General features: G+C 35.8%; 1 protein-coding gene across 3 annotated transcripts; it reads left to right on the top strand.

Moving 5' to 3' along the window:
• The first annotated feature begins 11,984 nt into the window (after positions 1-11,984).
• Positions 11,985-20,003, top strand: LOC121252489 (3-oxoacyl-[acyl-carrier-protein] synthase II, chloroplastic-like). 3 transcript variants are annotated; one of them, XM_041152166.1, is made up of 14 exons: positions 11,985-12,703; positions 14,379-14,584; positions 14,657-14,860; positions 15,021-15,131; positions 15,229-15,324; positions 15,495-15,540; positions 15,639-15,718; positions 16,013-16,081; positions 16,473-16,557; positions 17,695-17,849; positions 17,962-18,042; positions 19,197-19,256; positions 19,397-19,558; positions 19,751-20,003. In XM_041152166.1, exons 1-13 carry the CDS (start codon positions 12,337-12,339, stop codon positions 19,511-19,513), a joined length of 1,677 nt encoding a protein of 558 aa, XP_041008100.1. In that variant the 5' UTR covers positions 11,985-12,336; the 3' UTR covers positions 19,514-19,558; positions 19,751-20,003. The 3 variants fall into 3 exon arrangements, with proteins under 3 accessions (XP_041008100.1, XP_041008101.1, XP_041008099.1); XM_041152167.1 differs by having other exon boundaries at positions 12,007-12,703; positions 19,823-20,003; XM_041152165.1 differs by having other exon boundaries at positions 12,007-12,703; positions 19,397-20,003.
• The last annotated feature ends 7,283 nt before the right edge of the window (positions 20,004-27,286 follow it).

Raw genomic sequence — 27,286 nt, 5'->3', positions numbered from 1 at the left:
AGTACTTATGCTGGTAAAATATGAAGCTGAAAGTAGTTATATGGATTTGAAAAATTGTTTGAAATTAGAAATTTAAATATAATATCTACTAGTTTTGGGCTTTTGTGTTTTTCAACTTTTACATAAATCTAGGCAAATATTTGAGTAAGAAGTTTTTTAAAATTGAAGTTGAAATTTGTTTATAAAATTGAAATATTTTTATACAAATCTAGGAAAATATTTAATTTTTGGGATTTTATTTAAATATTTAAATAAGAAGTTTTAATTTAAAGATATTTAAATTGAAGTTGAAAACAAAGACAGTTCTTATTCATTTCCTTTTTCTTTTTTCATTTTGGGTAGGTTTGCATTAGCCACTAGGCTGTAGGACTCCTATCTCTATGCGCGGGCAGTAATACGAGAGACAGATATATAGATTAATATATATATATAATTTCTTTTAGTGATATTAAATATTTAATAAATACTATATAATCCAATATAATTCATTTATCTTTCCATTTTTTTTACCTTAGAAAAGAAATAAATTTTTTTTTGGACAAGTACTAATAAAAAAGGACAAAAACATAAAAAAAAAAACAATTATTAGTAAGCTTTATTTTTTACATAGTTAACACACTATTGATGTGAAAGCTTTCTATAACAGCTATTTTAAAAATTGATTGGTGTCCCCCCCCCCCCCGGGGCACCCACTCGCATAAGGTCAGTGTGTGGTGTGCGCAAGATATAGACACTACAACAAAAATTCATTTTTGAAACTGTTTTTGTTTGGGACGAAATGAAAGTTGTCCCAAAAAATGTGATGTATGGATGAAATTCAAATTTTGTTTCAGATAAATAATGGAAGGTGTTTATCGTTCTACTCATTATAATCTATATCTACATTTGTTTGTTTGTATTGTCCATGATTTGTTTGTTTGTATTTGTGAATAATCATTGTATTTTGAAGAGTGTATTTATCAATGTTATTTTGCGTTCTTGTCTGAAAATTGGGTTGCAACCATTCGAACAGTATATATTACCATTCGAACGGTCATTTTGCATTCGAACATACACTATATACTTTTGAACTTGAATTTTCATTATAGATTGCACATAATAATCTAATTAAATTACTAATTAAATTCTAAAAATATATTTTAAATTATCACACAATAGAAAATCATAATAATAAACATAATGAAAGTATAATTAATACTTAAAAACGTAATAAATAATAGGAGATTAAATAACATAATACAACAACATAATAATAAACTATAATTAAGACTTATAACCATGCACCCAAGTGAATAAATATACTAATAAAAAATACTTGATCAAAAGTAGTTAACATAATGAGAGTAATTCTAATTCAAATACTTAACAAAATAATTAATATAAAATAGACATATACAAAATCGAATGATTTAAAATTTAAAATATTCTCAAGAATAACATAGTATAATATATTAGATTTAAGAAAATCATATAATACAATTGATTAGATTTAAGAAAATCATATAGTACAATTGATTCTATTTAAGAAAATCATATAACATAATTGATTAGATTTAATAAAATCATATAGCACAATTAATTAGATTTAAGAAAATTATATATCACAATTAAATCATATAGCAAAGAAATAATACCTGAAATATATAATTATCTTTTGTTTGAATGTGATACGAACACATCAAATTCAAATTACGCGAACCATAACATTTTTGCACGCTTGTGGAATGATTCACATCGTCAGTTATATTCAGAATGTTGAAGGCACAGTAAGTTTTCTTTTACAATTAGACTACTTCATGTAAAATTTATATGACAATTATCTATTAAGGCTGTCAATATGTTACTCGAGCTATTTAAATAGGCACTTCCATTAGACAATATTTTATCTCGCAACTTCTATAAAGCAAAATAGTTGAAATGATAACTCAGCTTGATTACAACATAATACAAGCATGTAAAAATGACTGTGTATTATTTTGGTGAGATAATGAGCAATTGAACAAGTACTTATTTTTCATGAATCAAGATGAACATTTGAGAAGCAGAATGTGCCGCGAAAAGGGAAGGATCCTTTAGTTGCATTGTTAGCAATCAAGTAGGCGGACTTGGTACTTATGCTGGTAAAATATGAAGCTGAAAGTAGTTATATGGATTTGAAAAATTGTTTGAAATTAGAAGTTTAAATATAATATCTACTAGTTTTGGGCTTTTGTGTTTTCAACTTTTACATAAATCTAGGCAAATATTTGAGTAAGAAGTTTTTTAAAATTGAAGTTGAAATTTGTTTATAAAATTGAAATATTTTTATACAAATCTAGGAAAATATTTAATTTTTGGGATTTTATTTAAATATTTAAACAAGAAGTTTTAATTTAAAGATATTTAAATTGAAGTTGAAAACAAAGACAGTTCTTATTCATTTCCTTTTTCTTTTTTCATTTTGGGTAGGTTTGCATTAGCCACTAGGTTGTAGGACTCCTATCTCTATGCGCGGGCAGTAATACGAGAGACAGATATATATATTAATATATATATATATATAATTTCTTTTAGTGATATTAAATATTTAATAAATACTATATAATCCAATATAATTCATTTATCTTTCCATTTTTTACCTTAGAAAAGAAATAAAATTTTTTTTGGACAAGTACTAATAAAAAAGGACAAAAACATAAAAAAAAAAAATTATTAGTAAGCTTTATTTTTTACATAGTTAACACACTATTGATGTGAAAGCTTTCTATAACAGCTATTTTAAAAATTGATTAGTGTTTGATTATTTTTTTAAACTGTAATGGATTCGCATTAGGGCCAGGCGACGTGCCCTAGCATCCAACCCGCCTGCCTCCCCCCCCCCCCAAATCTAGGGGCACCTACTCGCATAAGATCAGTGTGTGGTGTCCGCAAGATATAGATACTACAACAAAAATTCATTTTTGAAATAATTTTTGTTTGGAACGAAATGAAAGTTGTCCCAAAAAATGTGATGTAGGGATGAAATTCAAATTTTGTTTCAGATAAATAATGGAAGGTGTTTATCGTTCTACTCATTATAATATGTATCTACATTTGTTTATTTGTATTGTCCATGATTTGTTTGTTTGTATTTGTGAATAATCACTATATTTTGAGGAGTGTATTTATCAATGTTGTTTTGCGTTCTTGTCTGAAAATTGGGTTGCAACCATTCGAACAGTATATGTTACTATTCGAACGGTCATTTTGCATTCAAACATACACTATATACGTTTGAACTTGAATTTTCATTATAGATTGCACATAGTAATCTAATTAAATTACTAATTAAATTCTAAAAATATATTTTAAATTATCACACAATAGAAAATCATAATAATAAACATAATGAAAGTATAATTAATACTTAAAAACGTAATAAATAATAGGAGATTAAATAACATAATACAACAACATAATAATAAACTATAATTAAGACTTATAACCATGCACCCAAGTGAATAAATATACTAATAAAAAATACTTGGTCAAAAGTAGTTAACATAATGAGAGTAATTCTAATTCAAATACTTAACAAAATAATTAATATAAAATAGACATATACAAAATCTAATGATTTAAAATTTAAAATATTCTCAAGAATAACATAGTATAATATATTAGATTTAAGAAAATCTTATAATACAATTGATTAGATTTAAGAAAATCATATAGTACAATTGATTCTATTTAAGAAAATCATATAACATAATTGATTAGATTTAATAAAATCATATAGCACAATTAATTAGATTTAAGAAAATCATATATCACAATTAAATCATATAGCAAAGAAATAATACCTGAAATATATAATTATCTTTTGTTTGAATGTGATACGGACACATCAAATTCAAATTATGAGAACCATAACACTTTTGCACGCTTGTAGAATGATTCACAGCGTCAGTTATATTCAGAATGTTGAAGGCACAGTAAGTTTTCTTTTACAATTAGACTACTTCACGTAAAATTCATATGATAATTATCTATTAAGGCTGTCAATATGTTACTCGAGCTATTTAAATAGGCACTTCTATTAGACAATATATTACCTCGCAACTTCTATAAAGCGAAATGGTTGAAATGATGACTCGGCTTGATTACAACATAATACATGTATGTAAAAATGACTGTGTATTATTTTGGCGAGATAATGAGCAATTAAACGAGTGCCTATTTTCCATGAATCAAGATGGACATTTGAGAAGCAAAATGTGCCGCGAAAGGTCGTGTGCAACTTTCCATTGATACTTAGGTTACAAAGGTTATTTATGTTACGTGCAACAGCTGTAGACTGACATGACAACTATCATCCAGAGTCAGGAATGATTGTCTTGTCACATCCTGCCCACTCTCAAGTTTTGAAGGAATTTGATTTGGAACACCCATAGTTTGCTGAAGAATCTTGTAATATACGATTTGGGTTGGCAACAGATGTATTTAATCTATTTGGAAATATGAGTACTAGTTATAGTACTTGGCTAGTTGTACTTATGTCGTATAATCTACCATCGTGAAGGTGTATAAAAGATCCATATTTCATGATGAGTTTGCTCATTCTAGGTCTGAGATTACAGGGAAATGATATAGACGTACACTTATAGCCATTGATTGCAGAATTGAAAAATTTATTGAAGAATGGGGTCCTAACATTTGATTCATCAACAGAAAAGTTGTGTAAGATACATGATACCATGTTATAGATAATAAATGATTTTCTCGCTTATGGAAACTTGTCAGGTTGGAGTACTAAGGGGAAAATGGCATATCCAGATTGTAACAAATATACTCAATTTGAATGACTTACGTATGTGAGGAAACTATATTTCATGGATCATCGTCAATTTTTACCTGGTGACCATAGATGACGTAGAAATTTTAGAATGTTTGATTACACTGTTGAATGGAGGCACCTTCCACCATATTTGTTTGACAAACATGTACTTACACAATTTGTAGATGTTGATTGTAATGAATTTGGTAAAAAAATAACAGAAGAGAAATTTGTATTTTTCGAACTCCCATATTGTTTGACGTTAAAATTATGGCATAATCTCGATGTTAAGCATATTGAGAAAAATATATGCAAGTTCGTGTTGGGAACATTGATGTCGATTGAAGGCAAAATGAAGAATATATTAAACTCACGGAAGGATCTGAAGCGGTTAGAAATAAGATCGAAAATGCACTTGCAACAAAGTGGTTCTTCTGTTTACATATCGATTGGGTGGGATACATTGCCAAAAAATGAAGGGGTTACATTTTGTGAGTGACTAATGAAAATTAAACTACCAAACAGTTTTACCTCGAATCTAACATGGTGTGTGCGAACAAATGACTGAAAAATTATTGGATTAAAAATTCATGATTGCTATGTATTTTTACAACGTATCTTACTTGTTGGTATCTGTGGGTACTTGACGAGAGATGTGTGCATGACTTTGACTGAGTTGGGTGAATTTTTTAAAGACTTATGTGCTAGAATGTTGAATGTAAAAGTTTTGGATTGTATAGAATGAGAAATTGCTATAATATTGTGTAAACTGGAGAGTATTTACCCACCGTAATTCTTCGACGTCATGGCTAACTTAACCATTCATTTATCATGTAAGGCTCGACTTGTAGAATCAATTCAGTATAGATAGATGTATCTTATTAAACGGTTCATTGAGAAGTTGAAATGCACAGTGTGAAACAAGACCCACCTAGAATGATTAATTGCAGAAATATATATTGATGATGAGTGGCATACATTCTATTCTAAATAATTCTTCAGAGTTGACACAAGGTTTGATCGGCCAGAAAGAAACTTTGATGTTAACCAAACAAGATAATGAAATGAATTTTCTGTATTTTTTCAACAAGTACATCTACTAGGTGTAGCACGTAGTTATGATTTGTGTGAAACAGAGTTTGAAAAATTAAAGTTGTATGTGCTAAACAATTGTCCTGAGATAGAGAGCCACTTGAGGTAAGTTATAATTATTTGATAATTAATATTGTAATTTACTTAAAACAATTATAAGAATGTAAATTATTTGGTAATTTTTAATTTTAGTGACCATATTAACGTGTTCAAAGAACTGTGAGTAAATTATATAACCAGAAATATGAAGAAGAGTTCCCAAAATGATTTGAATAACGAGTAATGGCATTACAGATGTGAGCTTGAATTACCAAAACAATTTATTGATTGTTTACTTTTGTATATTTATATTTTATTCAATATGTAGGTTATACAAATGCATGTGAATAATCCAAACGATATATCAGACGAACTATATGCATTGGCGCGTGGCCCCTCGAGACGCGCTGCTTGATATTCTGCATGTATTTCTCGAAAAAATAGGTATCACACAATTGATCAAGAACGCTATAGGAAAACACAAAATAGTAGTGCCTAGTCGAACAAAGTTATAACGGAGAAAATATTGATTTCTGTGGGCTTATTGTCAATATAATTAGAATGAGATATTTGAGGGAGCTTGTGACATATCTGTTTAAATGTGATTGGTGAGATTTAAGCAATCCTCGAAGTAGAGTGCGAAATAAAGAATATTTTTTTAGTATTAATACATCGAAAAAATGGTATGAAGATGATTTTTTTATTTTGGCTTTCCAAGCATATCAAGTATTCTACTTAGATGATCTTGAGTTAGGAAATCAATGGCGAGTAGTATAAGAGTTTTCTCTAAGAAATATATATGATGTTAACCCTGAGGTGGAGGGACAAGATGAAGAAGAATGTGATCCATTTACTCAAGAAGCATACTAAGAGAGTCAACCAATCTTTAACTTGTTTGTAGATTTGAGCCAGTATGAGATGATTCCATTATATAGGAAAGATATTGAGGTTGAAATTGTTGATGCGATAGTTGAGCAAAATGCTGAGTCATCTAAAGTATCTACAGATGATGAGGGCGAATGGTCAAATGAGATTGATACAGATGATTGACCGATTTTGTGTTCACATTATACTTTATAACAAATCTTTTATGTAATGAATATATCAGCATTTCGAAATTATACTACCGAAGAGGAAGGAAGTTCGCATCCCATCTCCACTTGTTCCTAGCTCTACGTATGACTTAGCACTAGAGATTGACTCTACATAACACAGTAAAAATCTAATAGTTTTTTTTGTTTCAATTAAGGTCATTCATACATATTACATCATTTCTAATCATCATTTATTTCGTTTCACAACAAATATTATATTTGTTAGAGTTAACAGTATAATCTTGTCATGGTCGATGCACTACTAGAGATGTGACGTTGAAGAAATATCGTAAATTGGATAAAATTAAGATTAACATCCCAGAAAAACATATCGGAAGCGAAGCAAAACCAACAGTTTAGCTTGCATCACATGTGGGTGCTCTTACACGAACTTATGTACCTTTAGCTACGAGTTCATGACAGAATGTCTCTCAAAATGTGAAAGAGCTTATTAAGAAGCATCTTTTGTTTGAATAATTGATTTGTACTAATATTATTTAATATGTATGCAAAATTTAGAATATTCTAGGTGATAATATCTTTGTTTATATATTTTTTCAAAGATGATTTTGAACTAAATTTTGACTGGAGAGAGGAGCGTATGTCTGTCGATAAGTTTATGTGTAATGCATTCTTCAAATATAAGGGGAGGTGTCATGAACATTATAATAAGTTTGAGAATAAGGAAGATGCATATCAACATCCTTTTCAGGATGTCAAACCTTCTGATTGTGAAACATTTTGTAACATGTTTGAGGATCCATCATATAAGGTAAATTAAATGAATTTTTTTTTACATTATTTATATTTTCACTTCCTAATATTTACAATTTCTATGCAGGAGCAAAATTCTATAAACAAAACAATAGATCGAAGTTGAAGATTCATCATTATGTAGGCTCAAGATCTTTCCATTGCCTCTCTAAAAAATTGGTAATGCTATTTTATTTATTTTTTATTGTATATAATTTGTTATTTGGAGGTATTCTAATGACGTTATATCTCAACAAATGTCTCTTGTAGCAAAAATTAGATATCAATTATGATCTGACAAAATTATATGCTGCATCACATGCTGATCGTAATGGAGAGTGGACACATCCTAATGCCCATGAAAATTATGTAAGTATTATAATCTCTATCACATATTAATTATTTTTCTTGTGTGTAGGATAAAATAGTTGCCTTATGTGCTGAATCTGCGTTAGATCAAAATTTTTCAAACAAGTGATGTTGAAATTTTTACATGATTTTTGGGTCAACATTCAAGAAATTGAGGGGTTTGAGTTGCTGTGTAAAGCCTTCTAGCTCTTCTTCATCGTTCGGGTATGCCTCTAACACCTTTATAGCGTTAGAGAAAGCGAATTCCAAGTTCGAAGAATTGATTATATGCAACATGAGTTAGAGACTCAATTGATGAAAGAAGCAGAAATGGAGATGCACATGAAATAACAAGAACAACAAAAAGAAGAGTTCAGGAGAGAGGTGCAAATCCAAATGCATATGCTTATGCAACAGTTTAGGCATCCAAACAACTGATTTACATTATACGTACAAATTTTAGGATCTATTTATGTACGAAGAACACTAGTACTACTATTTTATTTATTTAGTTCGCACTTATTAAACTACTTTTATGGATATTGAACAAATTGTAAGTATTTTTTAAAATATTATATATGTCTATTTGATTTTTTATTATTGGGTAAAATAAAATAGTTACCGTTCGAAAGATAAAAAATAGTTTGAACAAAATAAGTAAAACCATTTGAACATTGATATAGAACATTTGAATATAATCGGTATTAAATGTTTGAATAATACTTGAAACCGTTTGAATGAAATCATCGAACATGAAATAAACGTTCGAACATCATCTCGTAACAAATCGTTCAATTCTATCATGGTCCGATCGAATGTTTTACTCAATACATTCAAACATATTTGATTGACCATCAAATTGTTTGTTCCAATGTTTCCACATGCCTATTTGGTCGAACGGACTGGTATTGATCGATCACTCACAGAGGATGCGTTCGAACATATTTGGCGTTCGAGTGTCAAGTTTGTACCATTCGAACGTGATTCTAGGATGAAATTCAATCGTCCAAATAAAATATTCCGTTTGAACGCAATCGAACAGTTTTGCTCAAGTTCGTCCCAAAATATATTTTTTTGGGATGAAATTGATAATTTTCGTCCTAAAATATCTTTTGAGACACTGGTAGTGGAATGACTTTGGGACGATTTTTTTTCGTCCAAAGAAATAGTTTGTCATAATTTTCTGGGACGAAAATTTTCATCCCAAAAAATCACTTCTGTTGTAGTGAGATGTTGATGGACCAAGCTTGCCCGAGCCAACACATATATATATATATTAAAAAAATAAATTTTTATAATAAAATGACGTCGTTTTATCTAAAATTTTGTTTTAAAACCTGCCTCCAACGGTCAGTCTTTGTTTCCTCTCTATGTCATCATCATCGATTTCTTGGACTCTCTTCCTCTCACCTTCACTCCATTAGGCTCCAAATCTCTCTCTCTCTCTCTCTCTCTCTCTCTCCATGGGCAGTGGGCAGACGACCTTGGGGCCAATCCGCCTCCATCATCCAGACATATGCCACTCATGGAGTGCAAGCCTAGGTGTTATGAATCTAATTGCAACAATGAAATATGGAAAGGACATGATGATCAAATGTAGAAGGAAATGACTGAATATTATTGTAAATGATAGGGTTTTCGAGGAACCCTAGCCTCTAGAGTTCAGGCAAAATTCATACAAGATTTTCGACCCCCATTTCTTCCTTGCATTCTCCCCTATATTCCCTTTGTCTGTGACTAACAAACTCTATTGACAGACACTAACGTGGCGTTCCCAAATAACAGGAAATGAACAGGAAAATAAATATACCGCATATTCCTACTAATACTTATCAAAACGACTCGTTCTAATAAAAGCTCCATTAAACGGTGCGCTCTAGATGGTTTCATGGTGCTATTGCATTTCACTTCCTTTATTCCTTGTGCCAAAACGATCTCGTTCAACAAGCTTCTTACTTCAGTTCAGACCTAACTCTTTCTATCTTATGTTAAGCTCAAGTTCCATTTCCTCTTGCCACCCGAAGCTCCTAACATTGGGGCCTAACTTCCCACCCCCCCATGCTAGGGTAGGGGATCGGGCCGGGGGCTGCACACGTGGGAGGTACGAGTAGTACATCTAATATGCATTAAGTGATGTACTAATATATAGACTTGCATGCAATTTTTATCTAGATCATAGCCTCATAGGTCATCTCATTTTGATGCACAATATTTACATATCACGGGAAGAAAAATAAAAAGGGGAAATTAAAACATAAAAGTAATTTCTCAATGCTTCAAATTCAATTCTATGGTGTTACTCAAAAAATAAAATAAAATAAAATTAAACTATAAGAAGGAAGTGGCGCACAGCCATGGCGCCCATACGGCATAAAGAATCAACAAGGGTTTGGATTCTTCACCAAATTACCAAAATCTTCTATATATGGCAGTAGGCCGGGTTTCCCTAGTAATTCTCAATCTGCTGAATAATATCTAAGCATATACTCTTTGGTGATGAAAGTATACTCATTGACCAATTCTCCAATTTATTCAATATTTTCTAAATTCCCTTTTCTTTTATATATAGATCAAAAGAATATACACTCAACTGATAATCAAATAGAAAAAGAAAATTTACATTTCTGTTTGGATATATTCATTGATACTATAAAATAAATTTTAGTTAAAAAATAAGCAATTGCTATAAATAATATTAAATAAATACTATCTATTTCAGGTGAATTTAGAGGGTATAATTCTTTCTATGACCTCGAAAAACAATCAATTTTAATGAATTTATTAGCTTTATTCTCAAATTATATAGGGATGAAAAATTTGATCTCATGATTGGTATTTGGTATAGAAAAATTCTTTTCATTAATTACTATTCATCACTTCACACTCCATACTCTGTGCAAAACACTTCCATACCTTATAAAAACATCCCCACACCCTATGAAAAAGTTATAGGTGTTGGGGTGTGAGAGTAAATAGTGACTGATGCATAGCATTCCTCTTTGGTATACCACCTTACAACACAAAAAGTTACAGCTCTCCCAAGTCCCACCAACCCCTTAATTGGTTGCTCTCGGCAAGACACAAAGACTAGCCAGTAGCTGTAGCTAATGCCTGAACAAATGTGTGGTGTATAGATGATGAGTAGAAGAACTAAATTAATTTAAGAAAAATAAAATAAATTTTTTTAAATAAAATAAAAATAAAAATAAAAATAAAAATAAAAATAAAAATAAAAATAAAAATAAAAATAAAAATAAATGTGGTGTGTATGATGATTGTAGCAAAACTCATGGCCGAAACTGTATTTCACACTCAAAATACTTTTATTTAGAGAAATATTTCATTTGGTATACATGACTATTTTATAAAGATAAACTTATAAATGAATATAGTAAGTCAAATTATAAAATATTTTTTTTACTACAAAGTACATCTAAATTATTGTATCAAATCACATTATTTTACAAGTTTGTTGGCATGAGTTGCCTGCATGTATGTATGTAGGCACTTCTGTTTTATTTATCTCAATTGGAATGCACCCAAATTGGGATAAAAATAAAAAAAAGTAACGATACTTTTAATGATTTTATATTTTTAATCACATTAATTAATATGACATATTTTAAATAATTTTATTAATAAAAAAATAGTTTAGAACCATGAAATATTATTCAATGATAAGATTGGAATTAATAAGAATTTACAATGGCCTTTTGAAAATATTTATAAAAAAACCTATTGGTTAACATAAAAGGTTTGAAAAAGTTTGAAAACTCTCGTAGTAGATCTTTTCTAAATTTGTTAGCCTTATTTTTCAAAAAAAAAAAAAAAAAAACGAAAAAGAAAAAAGAAGAGGACTCCTCCCTCATAATACGACGGTAGTACAGAGAGATAGAGAGAGAGAGAGAGAGAGAGTACTTGGCATTCTCTTCTGAGGACGACTCGGATTGCCCAAAACTTGGCGTCTCCAAGCTTTCCCAATCCGAACACTCAAAAATACGAATGCAACTTTTCTTTTCCTTCTCACGTTCTGTTCACCAGCGCTAACACTTCCATCTCTGTGCCTCTCTCATTTTCATCTTCACCATCCATGAACATCTTCATCCTCTTCTTAGCCTAGATTAACATAATCGAATCCAAGTTCGTGACTTTCCGTCTGGGTTTTCGATTTTAGTTTCTGGGTCTTCTTCGTTTTCTTCTTCTTCTTCTTCTCGCATGGCCGCTTCGTCTATGACATCTCCGCTCTGCACGTGGCTGGTCGCTGCTTGCATGTCGGTCACATGCGGCGCAGACCACTCAACGTGCCCTTCCATGTTCAGTTCCAGCAAGAGACAGAGCAAATGGGCTCGCAGCAGGACGAGGGTCTTGTCCAAATGCAGCTCTGAATTCCAGAGGGGCCTGATTTCCTCCCTGTGTGGATCGAGCATTCAAGGCCTCATGAGCTCCTGCCTCGCTTTTGAGCCATGCCACGAGTACTATAGCTCCAAGGGCCTTTCTTCTACGGGTTTTTCCTCTCTGTTCGGATCCAATAACGTTCCTCTGAATCGTAGACAGAGGCGTTTGAATCGAGCACCCCGTTTCGGTAATCTTCTTCCTGTGGTACTATGCTAAGTTTGCGCTGTCATAGGTGACTGGTGACTCTTTTATTGTGGGATTACTTTCTATGTATGTATTCATTGGAAATCTAGGATTTTTTTTTTTTTTTTTAAGATTTGTTACATTTCGTACATGCTCGTGTATAATTTGTACTGGGTTTGCTTTGAATATCCAGATTTTTCCATATTCTTGAGGCTTAAAGATTAATTTAGTGCTATTTGTTTTCCTTACGTAGTGCGGGTATTTGGTTTTATTCATGCTTCCTCTGGTTGCATAGAGAGCCATGAAAAGAATACACAAGGGGAGGAATTTTAATAATTCCGTCTAAAATCAATTATTTTCTTGGACCGGCAGTCCACTCCAGTTAAGTTTATGGAGCATTCTGGCTTATTGGAAAGTGAGTTCTTCAATATTACTAAGAGGGGACCTCTCCCTCCCTCCCCCCTCTTTCTCTGGTGAGAACTGATTGCACCAAACGAGATTCATTCATTTGCTCTTTTTAACAGTTGACTGGATATATTTTGAGATATTTCTGGTAAATCACCACAACTTGGGTTGTTTATTCCTATTGGATTGTGGTCCACAATTGTGCACCCTCTTCTTTTTTCTATCTTCCATGAGTTCCTAGCACTCGTTCCTTCTGCTAGTTAGGTGGATTTCCTGTATACTTCCTATATGCTGGGGTTATGGCCTCTTTCGTATTAATAAAATTTTATCTTATTAAAAAAGAATCAGCAAAACTTGAGTGGTTTCTAGTTGCACAAGGTGGCTATTTGCATGTTGCGATTGTATATCCCTCAGCTTCTTTGTCTGGTAATCTGAAGAAAAGTAAAATCAGGCGGTTTCTTGTCTGAACACATATGCATGGAATGGAAGTTCTAGATTTGCAAAGCACAAAAGCATTGTGGCTCTTTATTTCCCTTTTCATAGCATAATGCTGCTCTCTTCCTCTCTAGTGACTGGCTTGGGTACTTGAGTCTGGTGCCCTAGTCCTTATTATTACAGTATTTGATAATTTTGGACCTTGCTCGTTTGAGAATTGTGACAGTGATGAGTATCATTGAGATGGCTTGAACTGATGTTCTGTTGAAACTCAAATTGCCATTGATGGTGATTCTTTGTTTGATGCTCTGCTGTATTCATCATTGCATTGTTTTCTTTTTCAATTGCCTATCATGCGGGATGTGCATTTACTTGGGTGGGAACACCTTCACTGACCATGTGGGGGGAGCTTCGGAAAAAGATCTTTGGAGTTTGATACTCTCGATCCGCTTTCCCTTTTTTCTGGCATTGAGTTCTCATTCCATTTTGCAATCAGTGGAGGTTGTAAATGGGTAACCTGGGCCCCAATCCTAATTGAAGAGAACTGAAAAATGCTTTCTTGTTGTTTCCTTCCTACTTTCTTGGTTCAGCGAGATTAATTTTGCTGGCTCGCAGCAGTCGAGTCGTTTCAAAGCCCAATGTCGATATTTACTCTTTGGCTACGAACTCAATTCTGTATTCATGGTATACATAGTTTTAGTCTTCTCTTAGCTGGGTGTTCGAATTTCATTGTTTTGATGGGTCAGTCTTATGTGATAAAGTAGGAAAATAAAGTTGTTTTGATGTGCTAACTATATAAACATGCCACCTCGACTGAATTTATCAATATTTATCATTAGGGGAAGCCATGGCTGTAGCTGTGGAACCTGCTAGAGAAGTCGCTATAAAAAAGAGACCTCTCACAAAGCAAAGGCGAGTAGTTGTGACAGGGATGGGTGTGGTGACCCCACTCGGTCATGATCCAGATGTTTTCTACAATAATTTGCTTGAGGGTGTCAGCGGCATAAGTGAAATTGAGGCTTTTGATTGTTCCCAATTTCCAACGGTAAACCATATTTCAAGTCTCTCTTCTTTTGTTGCTTGCTCTTCTGCTTGTTCATGGTATTCTTTTCTCCAGAGAATTGCTGGAGAGATCAAGTCTTTTTCTACTGATGGATGGGTTGCACCAAAACTTTCCAAGAGGATGGACAAATTCATGCTTTACATGCTTACTGCGGGCAAAAAAGCATTGGCAGATGGTGGAATTACAGATGATGTAATGAATGATTTAGACAAAAGAAAATGTGGAGTTTTGATTGGCTCGGGTATGGGTGGCATGAAGGTAACATCAAATCCTCAGCAATTTGATATGCTATATCTCATTAGAATAAACAAGGTTGAACATGTTAAGCTAATAAGAATATACAACTGACTCGTACAATTTGATTAAGACGTGCATTCTGAAAACTTTAAGTGATAGTAACATCTTGTATTTTGCACAGGTTTTTAACGATGCAATTGAAGCTTTAAGGGTTTCATACAGGAAGATGAACCCTTTCTGCGTACCTTTTGCGACTACAAATATGGGTTCTGCCATGCTTGCAATGGATCTGGTTAACTTAATATTCTTTCAAATTAGTGATAAAACCTGATGAAAGATGCATTTTTGGGATTGACCTTTTAACAGCTCATCTACTCAACAAATTGCAGGGATGGATGGGCCCAAACTATTCTATCTCTACGGCTTGTGCCACAAGCAACTTTTGTATATTGAATGCAGCAAACCATATCAGTAGAGGTGAAGCTGTAAGTTTCTTGCATTCAGGACTCACTCTTCCACGGAAGTGTGCGAATCTCAATTGTTATAGAAAATTGCAATTTTTTGTAGAATGATTTTTATGAGCTCTAACATTGAAAAGAAAAGCTAATACTAAAATGAATCCAAACATTTGTTGCTATCTGAAATTGTACTGCAGGATGTGATGCTTTGTGGTGGCTCAGATGCGGCAATTATACCTATTGGTATCCCTTTTCTACTTTCCCACATCAGCACTTCCTTAGAATGTGCCAACTTGTGATACCCCATGGAGTGTACATAATATATTTTCCACTTGGTGCAGGCTTGGGAGGTTTTGTAGCATGCAGAGCACTTTCCCAGAGGAATGGTGATCCTGCAAAAGCTTCACGCCCTTGGGATATTGTATGTTATCAACAATCCTTTTGCTTCCTTGTCTTTTATATAAAATATTGTTTGGCACATAGAGAAAATGAAAATAAGAAAAGATGCATAACTCTCCCTTATTATCATTACCGAATAAATTTCTAGCAATTTCCTCAAACAAGCATATCACGCTCTATTCTTTGTCCATTTATGTCATTGTTGTTTGCTGAACTCAAGACCTCAATCCTGGTCTTTTTTATTTCCTGGGTATTTTTCCCTTGTATTACTTACCATGAAATCCTACCATGATATGTTACTTTTGTTATTGAACAGAATCGTGATGGATTTGTTATGGGAGAAGGATCCGGGGTTTTGCTCTTAGAAGAATTAGAGCATGCTAAGGTATTCTCACCCTGACTCCAAAAGGCCGAAATGTATGTAGGCAGTTCCCTTTTAGTAGTGAGCTCTTCTAAGGACATTGTTTTCTTTTAAATTATTGGCCATTATGTGGTTTGACCCCTTTCAGTTGCATTTCTTCTATTCCTCAAATTTCTACCAGTTATATCAGATCAATTATTCATATGTATATCCATTAGTTTTCATCTTACAAAAGTGAATCATGAATTTTTTCATGCTATCATTAACTGCTACTGCCTCTGACTTTTCATGGAGTGAAATTTTTAGTTATACACGTTCTCGCTTGCTAAGGAATAATAAAGCTCAATCATTTCCTTGTATTTACCTGTGATAAGATGTTTCATCTGGGTAAATGATTTTATCAGCTGATTTGCAGGGAAGAGGTGCAAATATCTATGCAGAATTCCTGGGTGGAAGCTTCACTTGTGATGCTTATCACATGACTGAGCCACGACCTGATGGTATTGTGTCTTCTCTTTGGTACTTAAAAATTCAACATTTCTTTCATATTTTTTCGTTAGTGAGTATGCATCATGGCATATACTTCACCTACTCTCCTTGAGTTCCTTCGTGCCATAATAATTCACTCTTAAGCTGCTGCTGCTTTATTATAGCGTCATTCACTCTCAACTATCCTGTAGATTTGAGTTAAAATATATGGAAAATTGCATTGCAGTTTGTACCCGTGTTGATCCCAAGGTGGATATTCATAGAAAGGGTGATAAAACCTGAAAATTAATCTCGTAATTGCCAAGACCCACGCAATTGAACTATCCGGACCACATCTATACTAAGAAAGTGCTCTTGGTGAGAAATATGTAGGCAAAACTAACATGGTTGTAAACAACTTGACTTGGAAGCTAGAAGGAACTGTCAAAGATAGTGGCCGTCCAAAAGTGAAATAAACTTCCTGCTCTGGGGGTTGTCATAGATCGCTAAGAGAGTTAAGAATGTATTAGTTGTCAGCTAAGTTGGTTGAAACAGCCAAGGTGCCAAGATGTTGGATCAAACTGGATTAAGTGTACTTAGATGATGATGATGGTAAAGTATCTTCTGTAAACATTTCTATATACATACTGTCATATATTATTTTTCTCATTAGCTGTGATATTGGAACTTGAGGCATTCTCCGTACAGAGATTCACAGCTGACCTTTCAGTTGTTGCCTTCGTTAGGAGTTTTCACATCCAACCCTTATGCTGATTTTCATACATGACACGTGCTCATGTTTATCATCATCTAATTTTCTGTATAGATGACAAAAATTTCAGATCCGAGTATTGGAACATTAGTTTTGACCTTTGTTCTTCCTGGAATTGTTATTAGCTTTTTGAAAACATTTGCAAAGTTCAAATCCAAAATGTTTATGAAATCTTTGGCTTAGCACATCCAAAAATGCTGCAAGCACTTCTTTGAGCATGCATTTTCATTTCCCTCTCACACAAGTTAACAGTGATATTTTCTTATCGAATTAGAATACCTTCTTGATTGGTTACACAAGGAACCATAGCCAAGTCTCGAATTCATCAACACTTTTCTACCTCGTATTCTTCCTTTAAGATTTGTAATTAATGTTTCTTTGTATCCCTCCAAAACAGGGGTTGGTGTTATCCTCTGCATAGAAAGGGCATTAGCTCAGTCTGGGGTGTCTAGGGAAGACGTGAATTACATAAATGCACATGCTACCTCCACACAAGCTGGAGACTTGAAAGAATACCATGCTCTTATTCATTGTTTTGGCCAGAATACTGAGGTAAGTTGGGCGCATAGAGTTTGACCTTTATGTCACCTGGCTCTAATATTACGGTATTGCAATTCTTGACAAGATTACCGTTGTTTTAATTAATAACCTCTCCCTTTTACAGTTGAAAGTGAATTCTACAAAATCTATGACTGGTCACCTATTAGGAGCATCTGGTGCTGTGGAAGCTGTTGCAGCAGTACAGGTAAACAATTTTTCTCTTCAATGTGGGGATTTTAATTCATAAACCATTTTCTTGGTAACTTTATGGGCTAATTACATATTGCACCTGTAGAACTATCTCCATTTCAATGTGTATATACCAAAAGTTGCAATGTTCACCCTAAACTACCATTAGGCTTCGGTATGCCCCTGCGCTAAATGATTGAAACTAGGCCGCATGATGTAATCTTAAAAAAAAAATAGTAGTGTGACAAATCGATAAAAGTACGTTATCTGACAGTGCCACATTGTAATAATTAATGTAAAGGTCATGTCCTTTGGTTAGTCATCTGTAGAAGAAGAATGGGAGATGACACCTGTTATATGCCCAAAATTGAAAATTGAAAAGGAGAGTGTCATGTCCAGCCTTCTGGAAGGGGAATGTGAGTTCTAAAATCTCCTGCTGACGAAGTGATCATTGGGCTTCAAGTAATAATGAAAACATGGGAATTAAAGAATTTTGTTATTTGTAATGCATCTGTGAATGTCCATATCTGCTTTTGATTCCTTTTGAATGAAAAACCTTCGAAAGAATTGAACTGATAAACTCGTCAGTCTAGTCGCTTTCTTTTCTTCACCGGGTCCTCTTCAGGTTAAAAGGAAAGGGAGATACTTTGAGTAAAACTATAAATAAACCAAGTTGTTCTTAAGTAGTGGTAATGCAGCTTGCTTAGTTCATGTTTAAAAACTAGTTTTGATCTGAATATTGAATCACCTAAACTCTCTAAAACTAAATCCATTTAATTTTAGCTCATTTAAACTCATATATAATATGCACACAATGTCTGGATTATATCATATGTTGTGTATCATATATGCTTAATAGTAAATAGTTCACGTGACATAATGTTAATGACAAGGTCTTAACTTAGAGTGCATATCGAAACCAAATGGTAGATAAGGTGCACATTGCAACTTTTCATAGTTTAGGTTACACATTGCAATATGGGTGGTTCAGGGCCGCAAAGTTTAATTTCTCCTAAATTTATTCTTGTTAAGTGTCACATAAAATTAAGAAAGGAGCTATATGACTTGTTTTTCATATTCCTATTGTAGGCATACTTACAGTTCATGAAAGCAAGTGTAACATTTTGCAGCCCTGTGCTTTTTGACATGTTATTGTGTTTCTTCATATAGGCAATTCGGACGGGGTGGGTACATCCAAATGTCAACCTGGAAAATCCAGATGAAGGCGTGGTGTGTTCATTCGCATCCTTGTCAATTTGTTTTAATACCATGATATTCCATGCCATTGTTCCATTTTTTCGAGTTCCTTAAACCATGATGATTTAACTTTAAGCATTGAATTATCTAATGCTGCCAACATATCACTTCAGAACACAAGTGTGCTGGTGGGCCCAAAAAAAGAGAGACTGGACGTCAAGGCGGCATTGTCTAATTCATTTGGGTTTGGTGGTCACAACTCATCAATCATTTTTGCCCCTTACAAGTGAAATTGATCTGGTGGGCTACTCCAACCTTGCAGTATAATGCTGAAGGTATGTTTTGTTGGTTCCAAGTTATCTCGTATCTGTAAGCAAAGGAAATTTCGATGTGTGTGAGAGAGACAGCCAGAATCAGATTGAGTCCACTGGGAAAGGATAACTTGAAAAACCAAAAGGTTCAAAAACAATAAAAACTATCAGGATATCGAACAAAAATGCCTGTCTTTTTTCTTAATTTACGTGCAGTTCAAGTATTCGAGGAAGTCTCCCTTGTATCTGATCTTCTATTTGATTGGTTGCATGGCGTCATGCAATCAGGCTGGTTGGACAGCGGCTCACAAGAAATGAATAGGTTGGAGATAGAGAGAACATCCAGTTGGCGCACGGTGTTATCATGCAATGGTCTTGCTTCCGTGTTGTTAGAAGCTTTTCTTTTATTATCATAAACATACCCAAAGTAGGGTTTGATCACGCCTTTGAATGAACTTTCCATTGCAATTCAAGTGAACTCTCTCTCTCTCTCTCTCTCTCTCTATATATATATATATATATATATATATATATATATTATTTGTAATGAAGTTTTGAGTTGGCTGTTGCTATGGACAACATCCTCAAAGGAGAGGGAAAACCACCCTGCATGGAAGAGTGGGAAAAACCGTCCCCCATCCTCCCAGAGGAGAGGGTTCTCCTGTTATGGACAACAAGTCTAATAGTCCATTTCTTTTTGTTTTTACTTAACACAAGCAACATAAAAGTATAGGAAAAACCTAAAAAATAGAAATACGACAAAACATAAACTTGAAATACACTAAAAATCAAAAAAACACTGAGCAAGGAGGTTGTAATGGCGCGTGAAGCACACTCGCCATGCTAGGAGTGTGCCCTTTGTGTGGTAGCGTGTGGAGGCAACACGCACACTTTGACCCGCGCGTGTGGATCATGCGCCACTCCTTTTGGCGAAACCTTTAGTAGTCTAAAAGATCAGCGGCTTAGGAACTCTATGGTGGGGTGCGTGGTGGTCGCTGGCCACTGGAAAATACCAAATGCCGCTTTTTCATGCTTTGATTGGAAGAAAAAACAAAGCAAAAACACCGACTGGAAAATTAAATACCTAGAGAAAACTACATCTGGGAGGAGGGAGGGAGGAGCCGAAGCTCCCTCCCTTGAGAGAGAAGCTTCTCTCTTTAGAAATATTTAGGACTGGCTCCAAAAAAATGGATAAGAGAAATCTCACATTTTATTGATATGCTTTTATGCTCACATTGACCTAAAACTAAAAATAATTTATAACAAAATTATTTAAACATACTAAAAGAAAAGTTAGTTCTTTTGGGGATGGTGAATCACCTCAAGGGTTAGATCGAGCCAAATTGTTTTGCGTGGCAATCTCTAAACGAGTTGAAACACAAAGCTCATTCCCATAGACGAGCTGTAGCTCTTCTCAATGAGAATATCTTCAAACAGTAGCACTAGGGGCTCAAGCTAGATTGGGGCTATTTAACACCTAGCCGAAGCTCGACCCAAACACTCATAGGACCTAGTTGTACTTGGTCTAGCGATGTTGAGGTAAAGTATTGTCATAAGAAAACAATGATTAAATTTGCATAAAAAACGTGTTGTTTTTGGATGGCTGCATCTGAAGAGGATATGCTTGGATCATATGTTACAATTTAAATTTGGATTAGATTTCAAACTAAAATCTCAAATTCTGCTATCCAACCGCAACCCGTGTTTACAGCATAAAAAGTAGAACTTTGACTCGTACTTGGTATTGCATCCTCCCACCAATTTCATTACAGTTTCTTCTTGATTACTGTTCGCAGCTGAAGATTCCCCACGCTCTAACTTCTGTTCATTTTCTGCATCTTAATAGTCATGGCAGGTAAACTATGGCACCCAAGAAACTTTGTTGAGTCTTGTACCCTTCCGTATTTATATGAAAAATTTATTTTTTAACGGTGAACGTCATGTTTTTTTAAAGCACATTTCAAAACTGAATCTAGTAACATTATTGTTAACGTCTTGTTGTATATGCCTTTGGGTTGAGTTTTAGCAACTTAGGTCTTGAGTCTTTCACCTGCACACTTGAGAAAACACGGAGAGTGGGGGGGGGGGGGGGGGTCTTGGTAGAGGCCGGAGAGTCTCCGATATTAAAATCAGCATATCTCCTTAGTAGTTCTTGTGTGTGCTTAGAAGAATCAAAGATAGTTCTTCGTACTTGAAGGTTGGCTTTTATACTAAGTTTTTGGGTGGGGACAACTCACACCTGGCTTTGGGGAATCCATGCGATGGTCCCTAGACTCTACCACAAGTGCATGGGTCGTAACAAGTAGAACATGACAAAAAGAATATCGTTTTCACAAGGAGGAGATTCAAGTATCAATCTATTAAATTTCCTATATTATTTAGGCAATCCCAAAATTGATGTGATTGATTGCAAATTCTTAGCCTGAAAAATCGAATATGAAAGGTTCATTTCATCAATTGAATTCCTTCAATGAGGTTAAAATTGGTTGCTTATATTAATATTTTGCTAATTACAATAACCGATTTTTTTTTTTTGGTGATATCCTCTTTCTAGGTACAACACCTATACCTATATTAATCCTATCTCTATTGTCTTGATCATATAAATTAATATAAATTCATTATGGTATGTGGAACTCTTGAATGTAGTTCACAAGAGTGTGTATTTATTTCTAAACTACACTGCCAAGGTTTGATGAATTCATGAACTAATATTGAACTTCAACTTTCGTTACTTCATTCAACATCTTAAGCATGCAATTCACAGTCAATAAATTGCAAGAATGAAAACCAAAATCATCCCATTGCAATTAACAAAGGGTATCCAATACAACCATATTCAAATCATATCTAAAATTCAATGACTACATCCTAGTCCTAAAATAAGAAAACTAGCAAATCATAACTAATATAACAATTCAATTATTTCTCAAACATAAATTTGAATTCAACATCCTTAATAATAATTCAGCAACTAAAAATTAAAGAAAGAAAAAAAAAACATCTGTAATTGCATAAATCATGAGTTTCGATCTTCCTCTTTGAATTATAGCTCCTCCTTCAATCCTTCCTTTTTTTTTCATTAATTCCTTTGGTTTTTAATGCCAACTTGTCTCTTTTTTTTTCTTCAATTTCAGCATCTTATCTTTGACTAGTAATAATTGCAGGCGATCCAATCAATTCAAAATTGATTATCCTTTCAAATTAAAAAAAAAATATATATTTTCCCCATATCTGCCACTGAAATCCAAAATTCTTGGCTGATTTTATTACTTGCCCTCTAGCTGGATTTAGAGCATCAAAACAATATATTTTGGAGTTGAGCCTTTCCCAAAAGTTTTAGATCTCATTCTCTACTTTCCAACGCACTTAGGCTTGCTTTATTCTGACGTCTAGAACTCCAGATACAGGTTGAAAATCGAAACAGGGTCTAGGTTGCAGTAAACTTCTGGACAGATTCGGACTTCTCCGTTTCTTCTAAATTTTGAACTTCAAAATTGCAGAATTGGGTTTTGGACTCTTCATGATAGTTTTAGGCCTAAGTCTTAGTTTTCCAGCAAGCCAAACAACACCTGAAACTGAGGTTTGTAGGTCTAGTTGACTAGACCAGCCCAACTAGGATTTGCTCTTTAGGCCTAGCCCAAATTCTACCACTTCACATCAGTGGAATTTCAACATAATTCAATAATTAAACACCTACGAAATATCAAGAATTTCCAAGAATTAAATAAATTTAAAAGACACCTAAAATTCTAGACAAACGAGCTAAAAAACATACAAAACACTCTAAATCAAAACAATTAGGACTAAGAAAATGTGTGAAATAAATTCTCACATCACCATGTCACTTCAATTGTTTGCTTAGTCAGAATTCTTTAATGCGGCGTGGCTTTTGGGGTGGCATCATTAATGCGACGTAGAGTCCAGGAGTAGTGCCATTTGGCTCCCTGATTCACTTTATCCTGTGGATGTTCCTTGTTAAGCCCCTCCATGCCTGCTATCAGGAGATTAAGGGTTCTCCATGTTTCCTGCCCACCTGCCTGCTTAGGTTCCTGAGAGTAGGGTGTTATTAGGGAGGTGTCAGGGCAGTGAGCACCATAGAATCCTTTCAGAGGAGGGTCGTTGGGCTTGCGTGGGTTGCTTCATGGGTGGGTTTGCTCATGGGTCAAGTACTCTGTAGAGGCCCATAGAATCCTTTCAGAGGAGGGTAGTTGGGCTTGCTTGGTCGGGCTCTCTGACTTACTTCCCCAGTGGTCCCTCGTGGGTTTGCTATACAAGCCGATCGGAGGGAAAACCCCCTTACAGTTTTCCCGCCAATTCTTATCGGACTAGTTCGATGGGAATTCCTTTTTGCCTTCGTCTTCATGCTATAAAGTTTCCCACAGTCATTGCCGTTGAGATCCTCTTCTCTAGAAATGAGCAGTTATTACTCTCCCGTCTCTTCTACTTGTCAAGTTATGGGTTCTAGATTATGCCCATATGGTTTTTTCTTCATTTTAATGATGACAAGCGATGGTTCTTCTCTTGACTTTATTGACACGTTTTCTGATGGTTGGATTTTACACTTGATTGTGTCCTTCCAGTTCCCTCAACTTTGATGGTATCAGGCAGCTCATTCTCTCCATGTCACATCGTACAGTACATGCTGCAGGATTCGTGCACTCCTTGATAGCTTCATGGGGTGCGTGCATTCCCATGCCTTTGGGATGCTGACCGTCGCTTGGGTCTATTTAAAATCCCCCTTTCGTCTTTGGAGCCCTTCTTTTTGCCATTCTCCTACCTTTTTTGCGTTTTTACTCTTCTCAGCCTAACGACTACACTCCCCAGACTTGTCTTGATGCGCCATTTGGTTCCCCACGTCGCGTCATGTCATGCGTATCACGAGATTCAAAACTTTTCACATCCCTTGTCTGACATATGGGTATAGAAGGCCAACTGTCACTTTCCCTTTATATAAACATGACTCTGCCCTCTTTTCCCCTCTTTACCACATCCTTGTCTCTTTTTGTTCTAATCTTCTCATTCTCTTTGCTCGACTCATTTTTCTTTCCGTCGCTTTTCTCAACTTCAATCTTAATAGCTCCCAACAAGGCTGTTCAACCTAAGATTTCCGGAGAACTAGATCAGCCTGAGGTTCTCACTGTGGAGCAATTCTATATTGGTCACAACTAGTGTTCAAACATTACTCTTGAGTTCTAGTCGTCACTGGTTTCCACCTTTCATGTCATGGAAAAGGTGGTTTTTGAGGCTCCTGGACGATGAGGGTTATGCCTCGAAGGTTGCCCTCTTCCCTAACATGAGCTGAGGTTACCCTTCCCTCGTCTTGTTTGTGACCTACTAGATCGTCTCGGATTGGCCCCCTCTCAACTCCACCCAACTGCTTGGAGAATCTTGATGTGTTGTTGCATTCTCTACATTCTCTAGCAATGAGCTTTGTTGAAATCAGACATGGAGCATGCTGACCTTACTAGCTGTGAGTTTCTCCTGACCCACAACCTTATAAAACGTGAGGGGAACATTTGTAGTTTCAAGACGATGCACTCCCTCGTCTATTTGGACCAACGTTATCGCAAGGTCAAAAACTGGACCTCTAAATTTTTCTTCTTGTCTGGTCGAGGGTGGGGATTTTCGGTCGGACAGGTGAATCGTCGTGAATTCCCTGTTCGGGCCATATGGGGGGTAGTTCTTGACGACAAAGCGATTGTGTCAATGTCCTTTCCTAAGGAGTTATGTCGTATTGCTTTAGTCAAAGAATGGGTAAAGAATCACCCATTTGATGTCCTCTCGGAGGCTCTCTTTGGGGAGGAAAATATAAGGGCATTTTTACCTCCTTTTAGTCACACCGTTTTTGACGACCACGCCATTCCTATGCAGCCCAAAGCCACATTAGCTTGGAAGAGTTCCCCGAGTCCTCCTCCCACAGGCAAGGGGAAGAAACTCCGCACAGAGGTTGCTAGGGTTGACAGCAACCTAGTGTCCTCTCCTCGATTTCCTTTGGGGGTAGTTCTTGACGCTGATTGAGATACGTCATCCTCCACCATTTGTGCCTGCCCCACTACTAGCCCCATCTATCCATCCGTTGAATCCACCAAGGAGTCAGGGGAAATGGTCCTGCCATCCTAGAGGCACTGGCTGCTCCTTCTTCTACAATAGTTTTGACTGCGGAGCTCGTTAAGGTCGCGGTCCCTACTGTGCCCGCAGCGTCTTCAGCCTACGCAGATTTTCCCAGGGGCCAATATGCTCTCAATGCATTTCTATTGGGCCCTCCTAGAATTGGCTCCTCGTCGGTCAACTCTGGTAGAGCCTCCTCCTGAGTTGAACGTGGAGATGATCCCCTCATCTCCTTCCACAATGCAATCTGCCATTGAAGGTCAAGTCTTCGAGGGTGTTGCTGAGGATTGCACAGGAGGGTCCAACCCAGGTGTGGAGTGGATGTCTTCTCCCAAATCCCTTGGCGCCTAGCCATCATAAGAGAGCCCTGCTTCTGCCATCGTCATCGTCGCTGTCGAGCTCACTGTGGCCCCGGCTGAGAAGCCTGTCGAGAGAACTTCTAGAGGGCAAGGAGTGGAGCCAAAGTTGGCCTTGGTTCCTGACCTCGCTGCTGAGAAGACGACCACTACTCTCTCTCCCATGCTTGTCGCAAGGTCGTCTGCTGTTGAAATTGAGATGGCCGTGGAGGTGAGGACCGAGGGTGAGAGTCCGAGGAGCCCCAGTGAGAGAGAGGAGCCTCAAAGTCTGGGCGATGAACTTTCTTCTACCACCGAGGGCCATCGATGAGCCTCCATCAGCCCTGTAGCAAGGGTCGCGGGTATAGTTGAAGATGTGGAGACCGCTACCTGACCATCCCTCGAAGAGAGCCCAGTGGAGACCATTCCTCTCTCCGCTCGATCAGAGGTTGGAGGAGCTCGAGCAGAGTCTCTCAAACGGGTGACCAAGTCTTTGATGGAATTCTTCTCTGAGGTCTCTCGCACTGGTTTATTCTTTTCTACTATCTTATCGATAATGAATCCCATATTGACTGTTTCTATGTTTGTTTTTGTTGGCGACATGATGCATCTTTGCTGGCTGCTTTCATTGTGGATGGCCAGGAAGCAGTTGAAGGGGAGAGAGAGATGGAGAGGGAGGAGGAGCGTCTAAAAGTGGTGCTAGTTAAAGCCCAGCTTGCTCACAAAAAGAGCCGGGAGTAAGTTAAGTAGCTTCGTTGTCGGCCGAAGACATTAAAAGCAGAGCTTGACACTGCGAAAGTGCAGGCTGAGTTGGCTCGCAATGATGCCTTGATTGAGTTGGCGGCGAGGAGCTTGGCTGAGGGGTCAGTTGATACATTGACTACAAAGGTGGCAGCTCTTAAGGAGTCACTGAGCCATTTGCAAGGGGAGAATGTTGACTTGAGGGGCCATCGAGACTCTAAGGCTTTGCGGCTCGAGCAGTTGGACAAAGATTGTCAGTCCCTTTATGAGGCTTTGAAAGGATGGGAAGATTATTTGGCGGTTGTCCAGGCTGCTGCCGACCAAGAGAAGAGGAGGGCTGACCAAACATCTGAAGAGTTAAAAGGAGGTTAGAAAAGATTAGCCACCCAGAGGGTAGTCATTGAAGATTTGCGGAGTGACTTGTCTTAAGTTCAGGAGGTTGTTCCCCGATTAGAGGGGCAATTGAGCTCAGCTTTGTTCTTTTGCGACCAATCTAGGTTGTACGGATACATCGAAGGCCTTAAGAGGATGCTTGACCACATTCTGGAAAACCCTCAGGCAGACT

The sequence above is a fragment of the Juglans microcarpa x Juglans regia genome, chromosome 2S (genome assembly GCF_004785595.1).
Source record: "Juglans microcarpa x Juglans regia isolate MS1-56 chromosome 2S, Jm3101_v1.0, whole genome shotgun sequence".
In the NCBI taxonomy this organism is placed as follows: domain Eukaryota; kingdom Viridiplantae; phylum Streptophyta; class Magnoliopsida; order Fagales; family Juglandaceae; genus Juglans; species Juglans microcarpa x Juglans regia.
Note: the sequence above shows the minus strand (reverse complement) of the source record. Positions and strands in the feature narration are given on the sequence as shown.

Bases quoted from the DNA above. Each gene is read 5' to 3' on its own strand.
- LOC121252489 (XM_041152166.1), top strand. From the start codon at position 12,337: ATGGCCGCTTCGTCTATGACATCTCCGCTCTGCACGTGGCTGGTCGCT. The intron at 15,541-15,638 runs GTATCCCTTTTC...CACTTGGTGCAG, and splicing joins TGCGGCAATTATACCTATTG to GCTTGGGAGGTTTTGTAGCA. The intron at 16,558-17,694 runs GTATTGTGTCTT...CCTCCAAAACAG, and splicing joins GACTGAGCCACGACCTGATG to GGGTTGGTGTTATCCTCTGC.